General features: G+C 38.1%; 1 protein-coding gene across 3 annotated transcripts in view; it reads right to left on the reverse strand.

Moving 5' to 3' along the window:
* Positions 1-608: 608 nt before the first annotated feature.
* DNER (delta/notch like EGF repeat containing) overlaps positions 609-15,000 on the reverse strand; it is a 115,990-nt gene continuing 101,598 nt past the window's right edge. Inside the window, exons 10-13 of one of the 3 annotated variants that reach the window (XM_048314388.1) lie at positions 13,885-13,998; positions 12,747-12,878; positions 6,897-7,164; positions 609-1,693 (exon numbers count right to left, since the gene is read on the reverse strand). In XM_048314388.1, coding sequence (XP_048170345.1) covers positions 1,582-1,693; positions 6,897-7,164; positions 12,747-12,878; positions 13,885-13,998 — 626 coding nt within the window. In that variant the 3' untranslated portion in view covers positions 609-1,581. The remainder of the gene's footprint in view (positions 1,694-6,896; positions 7,165-12,746; positions 12,879-13,884; positions 13,999-15,000) is intronic. The other 2 variants (XM_048314390.1, XM_048314391.1) reach the window with 2 other exon arrangements.

Raw genomic sequence — 15,000 nt, forward strand, 5'->3', positions numbered from 1 at the left:
AACAATGCCTCTTTTCTGTTTAAGTTCCCAAAAATGGTACAGGGTATAGCTTGCTCTTGACTTTTCTTTCTTAAGGGTTCTCAAAACTTTCCTAGAAGTCATAGTAAACAAAAGTTTCAATGTACTGGTACAGCAAAAAACTGTGCCAATGAAAAAACCTCATCTGACAACCACCAGGTGCAAATTTACAACCTCTGTTGTTCAGGCCTTCCATGCCTGAAGAATGAATGAACTGAGATCCTCAGTTCTCTTTTTAATAATTATTTTCTTGGACCACCATCGTTGAAAGCCCATGCTAGCAGATACAGGACGTCAGGAAAGGTATTCTGGATTTCTGAGGAGCATTTGGCATTTCTGTAATTCAAATGCAGAATGGTGTTACTAACCTGCATATCCACCATCCGGGGCTATGCCTTTACCCTGGAGCTGCACTGGTCTCACTTTTGAGAGATTACCTTGATAATACAAATCATTTTACCCTTTTCAGATTAACAGCTGGAATATCATCTTTTGGCATTATTTATAGTGCATCATATGCTCATGTCCTTTCAAATTTATAGACAACACTTCAGTTTGAAATGAAGAAAAACACAGGAACAGCTGCAATCTTCACTGGTTAACGTTTATTCTGTATTTTCTGAAATAAGCAAGAATTTAAGACGCCCATAAGCGATCAAATACAGCCACAAAAACCCCATACTGATCCTAAATAAGAAGCACTATGAGAAATACACAATATTTCATGAAACAATACTGTACATCAACAACCTTTAGGAAACAAACAACTCAAACCATATGCTTAATTTACTCACAATATAAAAAACTTCAACCTTTAAAGAAAAATATAGATTCAGTCCAATTGTAGGATCCAATCCCATACCCAGTGAAGTCAATGGAAGTTCTCTCATTGATTTCAATGTTTAAAGGATCATGCCCTTACTTTGCCTCAAGAGGCACTTTAATTATTATACAAGGCCTAGCCTGAATAACTATTAAAAAATGTCAAACATCAACTCAAGAGTATGTTTTAGCAACTTTCAGGAAATAATGGAGAAAGAGGTTATCTATCCATGCATGGAATAAGGCAAAAGCTAATTCATTCAGATTAGGAATAATAATTTTTACTAGTTTCTTTTTCACAACACAAACATTTTAGACTTTTTTAATTAATGGATATATTATATATCATATTATGCTTCACATTTTTCCTACCTCTACTGAGAAAGCTGGCACTGACATGTCATAAAGAACTCCTCATTAATTATTGTTTTCTGTTCTGTAACAACCACAAGAAACTCATCTGGGTTTAGTAATAGTGTCTACCAAGAAAAAAGCACACACTATCATAAGCTTATAGTTTATAGAGCTCAAGGTACATTAAAATGTAAATCATGAAGTTCACAAATTCTGTTTTAAAATATTTTTCCAAACTAAAAGCTGCAGAAAATTGGTTCTTAAATATTCTACAGAAAATTCTGAAGCATCTAATGGTTTAAATTACTTACGCTTTCTTCTTAAAAATATTTAAATTAGGTTAGTAGCCCATCCTTTTGAAAAATAATCCAAAAAAGATACACTAGATTACAAATCTTTTGTCTTAATCAGTGTAACCAAAGGTTTGTCATCTGGGCTGTAATCTTCATAAGCAATGGGGGTTGCATCATACATTGCAGGTCGGGATTTCTTGCCAAATCTGGAAATAAAAGAAAACTTTTGGTGACCAACAGAAATATGAATGAGTTCATAGCAACAGTGCAGTGAGTTATGGCCTGTGATCAGAAACGAAGTCAGAGAGCTTATATAAACTCTATATAACAAAAGAAATCCCAGGAAAATTAGGCAAAAAATGGTCAAGTATTTTTTCTTATTGCCCTGATGCAGAGAAAACAGTACAGAAAACACAGAAACAGAATTATTTACGTAGTCATCCACACTAAGGATTTTTATGCACTTATGGACTATATTAAGCCTATATTAATTTATGTTGTGCATACTGGAAAGTGAAATTCAGAAAATTCAGATTTTGAGGATAATATTTAGCCCAAATCAAAATTAACTTGATTTTCTTCCAAGATTTTGTGCAGCTTCATGACTTCCAATTTCATTCTTGCCTGTTTTCAGTGATCTAGAATTGCTGACAAAAATGAAATGGCTGAAAGCAATATGATACATATGGTGAAAATTTCATTTTTCAAAGTACTTTAGCTGTGAATAAGGCCACACTAGATTCATTCCCATGCATGAATGTTTGTCTTCTTCTATAGATTATTTTAATAAATACAGACAGGTCACATTTGCTCATCACCATCACGATGGATAAACCTGATTTTCTACAAATGAGGTAAAATTTCAAGAATAGAACGAAGGAGTCAAGTTATGGTATTTTACTACATCAGAGGCAGCACTGAATTCTGAATCACCCTTTCTCACCATCACTCTCAAGGGTTTAAAGGAAATAGAGCTTTGCAGAGATACAAATGATGGTGAACATTCTCCAGAGATTTAAGTAAAAGTCTATCTGCCCTTTCTGACAGTAGAGAGCACATGGCTTGTTGCACACAGTGAAGCAGGACAAAATCTATTTTCTCATGTAGGTCAGGGCTGACATGTGCCCCTAATTAGAAAAGGCTGAGAAAAGAGCACAGCACATGTGCAAGTTGTTTATGGCCTGGTTGAGCCACTGAGCTGCTCAACCACATTGCTTTGATCAGGTGGTTCAGAAGTCAGTTCCTGCTCATAACAGCAGCGATCTCACCAACCTCAGAGGTTTATGTCAAAGACAGAAGTGTTAAATGGGAGCTGTGTTCAATGGGTGTGTATCTGGGAGGACTGCACAACACTGCTATGCTATCTAATTGATGACATAAAGGAACACACAAAGCAATTATCAATACAATCTGCAAGAGGCAATGATTCAAGGGCTAATCAATAGTGAAAAGATGCAGGTCCCTGCTACAGACTGTGCTGGATCAATTAACTGCCTGATTACAGCAAAAGCACATACAAGCAAGCGAATAAAGATTTTTTCCAGGGCAACCAAACACAAGATTATTCATCTAACAAAGAGTATACACTGTATGGAGAAATCTCGATCCTGGGAAGCACTGACTGTGGAAAAAGACTGCAGGGACATGATGGATACTCATTTTAACACTAGCTTCAATGCCATACTGTGACCAATTATGTGCTTGGGTTGGTAAACAGTGTAGCAGTAGCGCTGGGGAAGTTCTTCAGGCTCTACATTGAGCTTTGGCATATCCATTCATGTGTGATGATCATGTTGTTCCAATGTGTACATCAGAAATACTTACCAGGGGCATAGGGATCATCACAAAGTAAAGTACATGAAATAAGAATCAGAAAATATATTTTGCAGTGAAACATTAAACAAGAGAGACCTGTGTAGCTTGAGAGAAACTGAGGGTTCCGTGACAATTCTGAGGACACTACACATTCGTTGTAGGAATTCTTGGCAAAGGCAGCTCCATGTGTGTGTGTGACAGACACTGCAAATCATCGTCATATTTGGAATCGTCTTGCTCCTCCACTTCCTTAGAACAACATTTCAAGAAATGCCTAACTATAGAGAGTTATTAACCTCAACAACTCCACTCAAGGAGAAGACTTTTGAGAACCCTGGACAGCTGAACCCTGAGGAAATGGTATCTTCCAACTTCTGTGGACAGGCTGGAGTTCAGAGTTTCCCCAGAAACAAAAGAAAGAAATCACATGTTGCTACTCTGTTCAAAACCAGCAACTGGCAAAGGAGTCCACAAAAAAAGTTTAAACAAGAGACCAGAAGTTTTAAAAAAAGTATAAAGCATATTGAGAGGAGGAAGGGATTCTTTTGGCTTTCACAGGAGGAGAATGAGAAGATTTATTTCCTCTGCATTATTCAGAGAAAAGGTCAGGTGTGCAAGTGGCATTACGCCTTGCTTAGAATAATTGAGCTGTAATACTAGAGCTCCCAGAAAATTAACCCTGGCAGAGGATGTATATTAAGCAATTGGCCAGTGATGTAGAAACCAGAGGCACAGGCACATGTGATTACATTTTAGAAAGAGGCAGCTGACTGAAACCTATGCCAGGAAATGGTAACAAATGAACTTGTGCTGATGCTCATCTGATTCAGAAAGCCTGGGACATTGCAGTCCCACAGAGCCAGCTCCAACACAGGAATGGGGAGAATGTGCAGTGGAGAGAAGGTGACCCTGCTGTGACAGGATAACTTAATCAGAGTCTCTTGAACTGGACTCTTCAACTGACACAGAGACAGGACAGGTTGGTGCGTGAAAATAAAAATTAAATGAACTACGCTGTAAGTAGTGCATGAAGGCTACTGATATCTGGGCACACACAGAACTAACTGCAGTACAGTCTGAACCAGATCATTCATGAACTCAGTGTGAATGCTTTTCTAAAGTGAATGATTCTGTTTCAATAACAGATCTTGGTTCCATTTCAATGACGTCTTATGGCTGCCATAGCCAGTGGTCAAGTATTTCATTACGCTGTTCTCTTCCAGCTTTAAAGTGTATAAACTTTAACATAAAAGGAATGTTTCTTTACTGTCTGCATAATGAATGCTGAAGAGAGCTGTGCTTCACCTGCTCAGAAAAGTATCTAGTTCTGATCTGCTAATCCTAGGAACATTCACTAGAAGTAGACATTTATTAGTAATGATCCTTGAGCACATTGGTTTTGTCTCACAGGAAGTACCTTGATTAGTAAAGATCAAATTAGAAAAATAATTATCTAGAAAAAAAAAATGCTGAAAAACATGAACAAGTAATTTAAAAATAATTTACTGAATAGGCAACAGGCATCCACACCCCCTGGACACCTGCTGACTTTACCAGAAACCTTACCTTTCTACTAACATTTCCCTAGGCCTCCATTTTCCAAAATTACTAGCAAGTTTTGGTATCTAACTGTGAAAGGGAATTATTTTCTGAAAATGCCAAACTTTCTGTTATTTGAAAGTAGATTTCTTAAATACAGTAATTCTGAAAAATCAAACCTTTATATATGTAGGTTTAGGAATTTATGCAAAAATAACTATAAAAGTTGTGCTACTTTTTCTGGATTGAAATTACCAAAACAATGGTTTATATCTTTCTGAACCCAAAATATACACAACAATCTCCACAATAAAACTCCATGAATTACCTGACCTGGCAGCTCTATCTTGGATTTTTATAAGGCATCATATTCTTGGAGGCACCGAAAATTATTTGGAATGAAAACATTTCTTTTCATTTTCATTAAGTAGAAACACCTTTTCCAAGATAGGGAAACCCTTAATGGACAATAATGCAATTTCTAACTAGATAATATGCATTTGACAAATCATCATTAATCTATCCCAGTCTAAGAACTTTTTTGAAGCTGGAACACTTTGAAGGGTTACTACCCAAGCTGTGCTGTGATTAACTGAGCCTGTGGGAACGCCTCACCCATTTCAGATAATTTCGATGACTTCAGCAGTGGTACAATTTAACCTATTTCATTTTCACTGAAACAGAACTGGAGCATTCAGAAAATGAATTACCAGCAATCACCAACCAATATGCACACATTTCTCCATGTCAGTGCACAGAAACATGTCTCCCTCAGTTGTTTTAAGAGCATTTTAATGATAACACACATGAACACTGTTGGAATTTGAAGTGTTCTTGACAAATTGAAGAATTGGGAAAAAGGAACACTAAAAATGAAAGTTCTACCCTATTAAGAGAGATGTCAAACACAGAAGAAACCGTACTGACTAGGGAACAAAATGACACAGAGTATCTTGGAAAGAGGAAAAGGTCTAGCAGGTCACAAAAGTATGTCATTTTTCACTAGAAAGAAAAAAAAAAAAGAAAAAAAGAAAAAAAACAAGCAAGTTTCCTTTTCAGATGTATGAACAGGAATGCCATAAATAAGATGCAGGAGGTGATTACTCAGTTTATTTGGTGCACATAAATCTTCAGATAGAGGACTACTTCCAGCTTTAGGGGCCCCTCTTCAAAAAAAAAAAAAAGAGAAAGACAATCTGGAGTGTGTCCCAGGAAGACAATAAAGAAGTTGACATGATCTGGGAGGAGATACTGAAAGAATGGGTTAGTTAAATCTAGGAAAGAAAACAGTTGTTTTGCTTTGTTTGTTTTTATCATAAAAAAGTAGCGGGGGAGGGCTCAGTATCTGATATACAAGTGATATGAACAGCCTGACGAGCAGTAGGAAAGAAGCAGCCTAGTCCATAGCAAAGAAAATCCAGGCTCGATTTTAGGGAAGCCCTTTCTAACTCTACTCAACTCCTTTGGAAGTTTTTAAACACAAGTGTTGGCAGAGAGCTAGGTATATTTAATGCTGTATGAGTGCCATGGCTTACACTTGAGCTCTCAAATCACTTCCACTTCTACTCTTATATTATTCTGACACTCAATGCAAGGGCTCTATTAAATTTCAAAGTGAAAAAATTACTGTCTCTAGGAAAGCAAGTAAGAAAGGCAAATTGGAGCACAAAAATGAGCGATGTGAAGAGATTCTCACTGAATAATCTGGTAAATTAGTCTCAAAAATCAATGTGCCTTTGCTATCTGATCATATTACTTGTGTGTAGCAGTTAAAGAATCTTTACATCCCAAACAGAAGATCTGACAGGCTAAGAACTCTGCATATGTCCCACTTCACCAGTTACAGCAAATAAAGTCAGAATAACTCCCACTGTTTTCAAGGAGTTTTGCTGTACTGTCACACTTCAGATGAGAACAGTGAGCAGCGCTGGTGATCCTGTGTTTTCCCAGCAAAGCAGCCCATTCACTCTGCCAACAGCACTTAGGTGCACTGTGCATGAACTGAAACTACACATCAGAACAGATTCCTAGGAAATCCCCATCCCCAGCACAAACCTGGCATGTCGGATGGAAGCGATAGCACTACTGAATTCACTGTCAATGCTCCTACAGTTGTAAAACTCTTCGTAGGCTGGCCTGGAAGAGCCCTGGTACTCGATGCGGCTGATGCGGCAGATCCCCACGATCAGGATGATCAGCATCAGGACAAAGGCCACACACAGGGCCCCGATGATGATGTAGAGGGAGTGACGAGGCATATTTGTTAGACTCTCTGCCATGTGCCCAGACTTCCACTGCAGATCTGCCAAGAAGAAATAAAAGACTATCATTAATTAATAATTTATATCCGTCCTGCTGAATAGAACTAATTTATTATATTCCTTTTCAATATTTCTGACTTTTGAAGCTATGGAGATAGGTAATTTGAACCTTCCCAGGCTCTGTTACCAATACACCGCCATGCCTAACATGCCACAAATTTGAATAGCACTATGTTGAACCTTCACCCATTTTTTTTCTGTTGATTTTTAAGGTCATATGGGAACACCTATCCAGTCTGATCTCCTGTATAACCCAAGTAACACAAAATCATAAAATTATTCTTGCATTATGTTATTTTATGCTATAGGCTCTCTAAAGGCAGGCAGGTTTTATGCAAAAGCTTCTAGTAACCCACCAATCCTCTGTGCAGTTTGTTCTAATAGTGAAGCCTTCCACTAAAATGTGTTATTTAACATGAATTAAACACACTTGGTTTTTAATTTGAGACACAGACTTTCTTATGCCTATCCACACCAGCCTGCAGAGACTTCAGCATTTCAAGGACAAAAAGGACACCTCATAAGGTCCTACAGTAGTAAGCCCACTAGAGTCTTTTCCGAAGCATAATTTCCCTGAGATTCTTAAAGCAGACCTTAAAGTAAAGCCAATGTTGCAAAGGCTTCTTGTATTTATGTATTCCAGATCTTCTGTATAAATATTCTTGATCCCCAAACCATAGTCTATCTATGCCAAACAGATTTTCTATCAATTGCCTATGTCCTCAGATTTGTTTCTCTCTAGAATGGGTCAGAATATTTCTAATTAATATTTCTAATTAACCTGTACTTCCCTCCAGGGTTGCTTTTTGGCAGTCTTTTAAGCCTATGGTCTCATCTATTATTTCAAAACAGGAACAGACTTGAATCATACTGACTATGGAAATGTAACACTCTGCAAAAATTATTTCTAGTAAGTGCCTGTTCCTTTTTCAAATGTACTTCTTCTTTGCACTGATTTAGAAACTCCCTTTACTTAATCACCAACAGTCTGGCAACAGGGCTACCAAGCATATGCTTTGAGAGGTTAAGACACTCTCAGAAGCCACCACTCAAGGCTGCTGATGATGGCAGATAATTCAAGCACCTGAGTTGAAATCACCAGTTTAGTGGCATCTGTGGAAAAAATCTCCATCTATGGTAGAAATACAGGGCATGTACAAGGACAGGAAATACATGAAATCCATTTTAGAAGGAGGTGGTGAGAAAGCCTGAAGCTGTAACATGTGGGATTCAGCTGGGCAGAGTTTGGAGAAATGGCTGCTCTTTCTCACAATAGTGAAGGTTGTCCCAGACCACCTCTCAGCTCAGGGTGCTCAGACTTTGTCCACAAATGTGAGCTGAGTTTAAGGACCGGCTGTTTGTTTCTCTTACCTTCTTCAGAGGTCAATAAAGTTTTGATCAGCCTGAATCATTCAGTGATTTAATATTTCTAAAGTGCTGTTACTGCAGTTTGCCCAGTCAGGATACAAAGGAAGGAATACAGCTGTGCTTTGTGCAGTTTGGGATGGGCTTCTATTTTTGTTCTGAAGCACATTTGTCACACGCAGTGGTTTCTGTCAGGCTGTCAGACTAGGCTGAATTCAGATCTAATGTGTGCAGATATATGGCAAGACAGTTCTGATTTAGATTCCATGTCTTCCATCTCTGGATGACAAAGATGAGAAAAATTTCTTCCTTTTTTCCTGGCCATATCCAAATACAAAGATTAACAGCTTATACTCCAAAGATCAGAAACAGTATATGACAGCTCAAAATCACAGTATTTTCAGTTGGTATATTAATGTTCATAAAATTAATTAAGAGTAAGATTTCAATGCACAGCACAGCCCGTAGCAGAAATTCTTCATAATGTCAGTTTTCAAGTAACCACATGGTTTGGCATACCTCAGTAGCTACATTAACAATTTAAAAAGTGGTAAAGGTATTAACAAATAACTAGCAGGCATTAGAGAATTCATATGAGACATTTGTAAGCATTTTTACAGTGAATGCTCCATTAACTTCTTAGTTAATGCATTTCATTTTGAAAGGAAGAATATCCTCTTTATAATTAAGACCAATTTAATCCTATTTAATTGGAATTGCTCATACTGGTAAGGACTATAAGATGATATAATAAATATCACAGTTCATCCAGGCAATGTACATCTTGTCTAGTTTGTTGTATATACAGCACTTAGAAATTAAAAAGAACAGTCTGACAAGAAGATAACCCTGAAATCCTGTTAAGGTAGTGAATTCAAGCAGCTAAACCGGCTGGTGAAAAAATGAGGAACTATAAGTAGGGTGGATCTACAAAAAAAGATTAAGTACCAATAGCCTCCTTCATGGCCAGTAACAGAAAATCACAAAGGATAAAATGTGATCTATTTAGTCAAATGACTCCCAAACACCAGCTTCTTGAGAAGCCTGGTTTTGTGTCTTTTTCTAGCATTCAGGGGGATGGTCCAATACAAAGTCAGTATGCAGTGTTTAAATGTCATTTCCATCACATTATTAACCACTATGTACAAACTGCTGAAAGAATATCATAAATATTCCAGGAGAACTGGAAAGATGAACAGAAGCAGATTTACTAATAGATTCAAACTTTAGACGTCAAAGAAATCCACTGCACCATTGTCTCAACTCCAGTGAGATCAGAAGTGCTGCAACTGTTCATAAAAGAGCTGGATTTGGCGTTTCTAGATATGATTAGAATTAAGTTCCCATCAGTTTTTCAATTCACAGCTCAGGGAAAGACAGCGAGTACAAAGATCTTCACATGGCTACATAGGTCTGTAGAAGAAAAATCTGCAGATCAAAATATTTTTAAATTCTTTCTGCAAAGTGATTTCTTCAAAACTCAATCCCTCTCTGTTTGCATAATCCTTTATAAACGTTAAAACCCGAGTTCTTTACGTAAGCTTCCACAGCTTTGCACATAAGGCAGGCACTCCATTGGTTAGAGAGGCTGCATGTCCATGGATATCTGTTTTGGGGCAGCATGGTGTCCCATACAAAACACACTTTGATGCAGTGGCAAAGTGACTTGAATAGCAAGGGAACATCAGACATTTGCTGAAGTGAAGCTTATTGAAAAAAAGACTGGTGACCCTCAAATTTTAAACGTAATTGTTCTTTAAAATGTATTTTTTGTGGCTATAAGAAGGTTTTCATTCAAGACCAATCCAAATCAGAATTTTTTACACTGCATTTTTGTATCTCCTCTATTATTGTTATTATTACATACGTGCACTCTTTTAGCTATTGTCATGGGTTGGATAAAAAACTCAGTAATTTCAACCTCTTCAGTCGAAAACAACTGCCACGAACAAGGCAAGGTTGAATATTTCTGGTTCAGAATCAGCCTTGCAGTGTTACTAATGCCAGTTAACACTCAGGTAATTCCCTGCTTTCGACAAAAGAACTTGCATCCCCCCTATTAAAATGCCCTAGGGTATATTACCATGTCCCGCAGCCATAGGGAGGAGGAGGAGAGAAGATCCAGCAGGCAGGAATTGTGCAGCAAGATTGATTTATTTAATTATTTTACAAACTCTTTTATAGACATTTTTCTTCATAGTCCAATTGGACAAGGATCAGCCACCCCTTGGGGGTGATTGGCTAAAATCCTAAAACACCCATTGTCAAAATATTTTTCTACTGTACCATAAACAAGACTTCTCAAGGTTGCAGGCATTTCATTGTTTACAGAACTCTGCTACCTCTCCTGTGAGAGAGTAAAGTCTCTCACGGACTTAGAAAATAGCAAGAAAATCCTTGCTAGCAGCATTTTGTATCCACAACCCCCTAACAGGGGAAAGAAGAAATAATTGAGTAGCTGGACAGTAGAAGAGGCTCCTTCCACCCTCTTTTCTGCTTCTCTCCTTTTCCCATATGTCTACATGCACTTCACTGTGTATCTGTCATGCAAACAGCTAAACTGTGAGTGACTAGAGCATGACAGCCAGAGCACCTCAGAACATGCACCACTGAATTCCTATAGCACATCTGCAGGCTCAGAAAGCATGCAAGCCTTTGTATCCCTTTGGCATTCCATAACATAACAGAAATGTAATTGTTACTTCACCAAGGGTGAAGTAACTCCAGGAAGTGCATTTCCAGGATGATTATTTCTTTCTCCAAGAACTAAACCCATCTGTCAGCCAACTACTTAATAGCAAAGGCAGGCAGAATTATACTGCCTTGCTGATCAACTTGGACATGCATGTTGCAGTTGTCACCAACATCAGCCTTGTCAGCAGAAGCTCATCTGAGCATATTTTAGCATCAGCAATATGGCACACAGACAGCACACAGTGTTGTGCTCCCAGTGTCCAGTGGCTCTGCACCACCCAGGGAAGCATGTGTGCCATTCAGAGAGACAACAAAAAAGGCAAGGCTGTCACCATCTCTGGGCTAGCTGGCAATAGTCTTCTGCAGTCTTTGCTTACAGCAGAAAGGACTGAAACTGAATGTACTGCGTTAAAGTAAGGACTAACATCAAGAACATCAAGAGCAGAATCCATTTTAAAAAATTGTCAATATGTTTAAAGTTTAAGTAAAAGAGAGTAAAAAAAAGAAGGTTCACATGCTCCTTATGTACATGAGATACAGAAAACATTTTTTAATCCAGCCTTCGTGTTTGTTTTAGCAATCTATCACCCATCCCTGCAACCTTAACTGTGCTAACAAACCTGTGTACCTGTATTATGACTTGAAGGGATCTATGACCACAGTACCCGAGCATTCAAGCAGTTAAACACACTGTTGAAATCCCTAGAAAAGACAACATCTCTAGCTCAATAACAAAACATCAGGGAAGTACAAAGCAGGTCTGTGAACAGCAGAACTAATGAAGCCTAATCACCATTTTAACTCTTCTACAGTTGGGCTTCATACTTTCTGCCTCTCCTGGACTCTCCACTGTGCCATAAGGATGCCCTTACAGCGAAACTTCTCTCTGAACTAAGAAACAAGATCACAGTGAAGCTGTTCCTTCCAACCAGTGGAACATCTCTTAAGTCTTACTGAATGCTTTGGAAATATTTCGTCTTGGAGCCCTTCTTCTCTCTACAAAATTTGGTGGAAATTAGCCTATGGCTGGAAAAGTTATTCCTGAAAAAGTTGGTAAATGCATGCATACACAAGTCACGGCACAATTACACAGAACCAGTTTCCTTAGGTAAGCAAGTTCCAAGTTGTTTTGCTGAAACATCACTAGAGCTGCAGGTGCTCAGAAGCCAATACAAGCCTGTTAGGACCATGCTTACAGTGCTGTGGAATACACTTGACCCAAAGTGTGAAGGGAGGCTCCGAAGCATGAGCACAATTAAAAGGCAAACTGAGTGCCCAGCTCTGAGACAGCAACCCTGACAATCTAGTCCGACACATCTCAAAGTAGGGTGCCCAGAAACAGAAGTTTTTAACTTTCACAACAACTTTTGAAATGCTATGGCCAAAAATAAAATGAATTTAACATGATTTTAGTAATTTACATATCATTCAGAGTATTTGTGCAGATAGGTATTTAGAGATAAAGAGAGATTTCTTTAATATACCTTATCATTTTTAGAAATGTTTAGAGAACTACAAAACTTACGTATTTCACAGTTTGCACCGACCCATCCATGAGGACAATGGCAGGTGTAACCACCAGGCTGATCTATGCAAGTTCCAGCATGGTGACATGGGTTGCTGTCACAGTCATTTACATCAATTTCACATTCTTCACCTTACATACAGGAAAAAAACAAGTTATGCATGGCAAGTGCCTGACATAGCAAGTACCTCCTCAGTCATTTAACTTCTCTCTTGCTGCAAAACACCTTAGAGTGCAATACATCTTTATTCTCAGAACATCAGAAGTATTCCAAGAAGGAGGTATTACCCTCATTCAACCAGGTGAAAACAAAGCCTGAGAACTAAAGGACTTGACTAACCTCACTCAGACTCTGTCTCATTTCTCTAAATATAATTTCCATCCCAAGAAAATGTGCTATAACAGATGATCATGGATATTCTGATATACTATACAATAATGTAGATAATTGGTGCCTGAGGAACTGACACTGTACAATAGAAAGCTAATCCTTTTCCAAAGAATGCCCTTTAATTAGCACAGATCAAAAAGTACAATTTGATCTATAACCTAGCTATGGATGGGTTTACCTATTACTCTCACACTGGATATTACCTTACATGACTAAGAGAACATCAGGTTGCAAATTTTCTTGACATCAGACATTTGGATTTCACCCATCACATCAGTCTAAGTACGAGGCCAAAGTATTAAATGGGTTCTTTACCAGCCTCTGAAAGTGTAAATTGATTCTTAACAAGTACTTTAGTGCTTTTAGGAATTGCATATTAAGATAATGGAATAAGCTGTTTCTTGACTAAGGTCACTGTTAAAACATTTTCTAGTTTCAACGGTGTCCAATTAGTATATTGGGTTACCTGGAAATCTTCAAAATGCTATTTTTAAAATGCAATCTAGTCTAAAGTAAGGTCATAAGCCATGCTAAACAGCTGTTAGCTTAGTGAAGTAGTGAAGTAGTGAAGTAGCTTTTCTTGCTACAACGTTCAAAGCAGACGTAAGTAATATCAAAAATGTTTCATTCTCACTAGACTGATTAATTCCTTCCTTGAAGAGACACAGTCGTACTTGGCATTTGTTTTCCTCTAGACACGGTGAACAATGACAACTGGACATTCTGTGTAACACACAAATCACTTGCCTGCATATCCAGGTGCACAAATACATGTAGCATTTAGACCTTCGCTGTCACAAGTGCCACCGTTCTGGCAGTTGATGTTAACACAAGGATCTTTGTATAATTCACAGTGCCTTCCTGTAAAAGGAAAAATCAGTAATTGCCATTGACATGACTGATACTGGCAGCATGGAATCAGTACATGTGATAACTTGACTTCACCTGGATGAGTGTGCAGACTCCAAACCTGTACTTCTGGGCTAGTGATGCCATAACACTAAAGCCATGTGTTTCATGCTGGCTAAACTTTTTACACACATGCCTCCTCTCTGCTCTTCCCACAGGCCATGGGCTAGGAGAAGTACCCACACTCTGATTATATTGACTATCTCCCAGCTCCTTTAGATCTTTGCAGCAAAGCCACTTTTCATCAAAGAGGTGATAATTGTGTAACAGTAGCTAGAATGATAACATGTTTTAGCTTTAATGCTGTACAATGTCAAAGCATTGTAGAAGCATTAAGGTACTGTCTGCTTAGAAGAACTATTGGATGTCTATCAAAAACCATATAATGAAGCATAAACTGATCGGTTATCTAAAATTCTTCAGTAACATGTAAACAATAATTGTCTTGACTAGGAATTTTATGTAATAACTTATTTAATAACATACATAAGGATTCTGATGCCTCTCATTACCTATTGCTGTAAAGTGAGGAGTATTACTGAAGTAATTAAAAAAAAATATTCAAATGTATAGTTAAAAATAAATAATTGGATGGCTCTACTTCATGCACTACCTTCACTCTTTCATGCCCAGTGTAGGCTTGCTAATCCAGCAGGTTTGCCTTGCAGAAGACAGTGCAAGCTGTACCTGGCATACAAAACATGTAACACAGCGTATTCCCACAGCATATAGGGATGGGGAGAGAGACTCTAATGCTACGGCTACATGCATCCTTTTCTTGAGGTCTACTGTTCAGATAAAACTTATTTTTATATATATTTTATATGTATACATACAGACACATACTCACTACAGACCTGCCAAAATCATTTTGCTGACATTTGCAGTGTTAGCAGCAAAAAGGCAGAGCACTCTCGTTGAGCATCCTGCAGGTGAGGACCCGCAGAGGCAGCA

Source organism: Corvus hawaiiensis, chromosome 10, assembly GCF_020740725.1.
Source record: "Corvus hawaiiensis isolate bCorHaw1 chromosome 10, bCorHaw1.pri.cur, whole genome shotgun sequence".
NCBI classification, from domain to species: domain Eukaryota; kingdom Metazoa; phylum Chordata; class Aves; order Passeriformes; family Corvidae; genus Corvus; species Corvus hawaiiensis.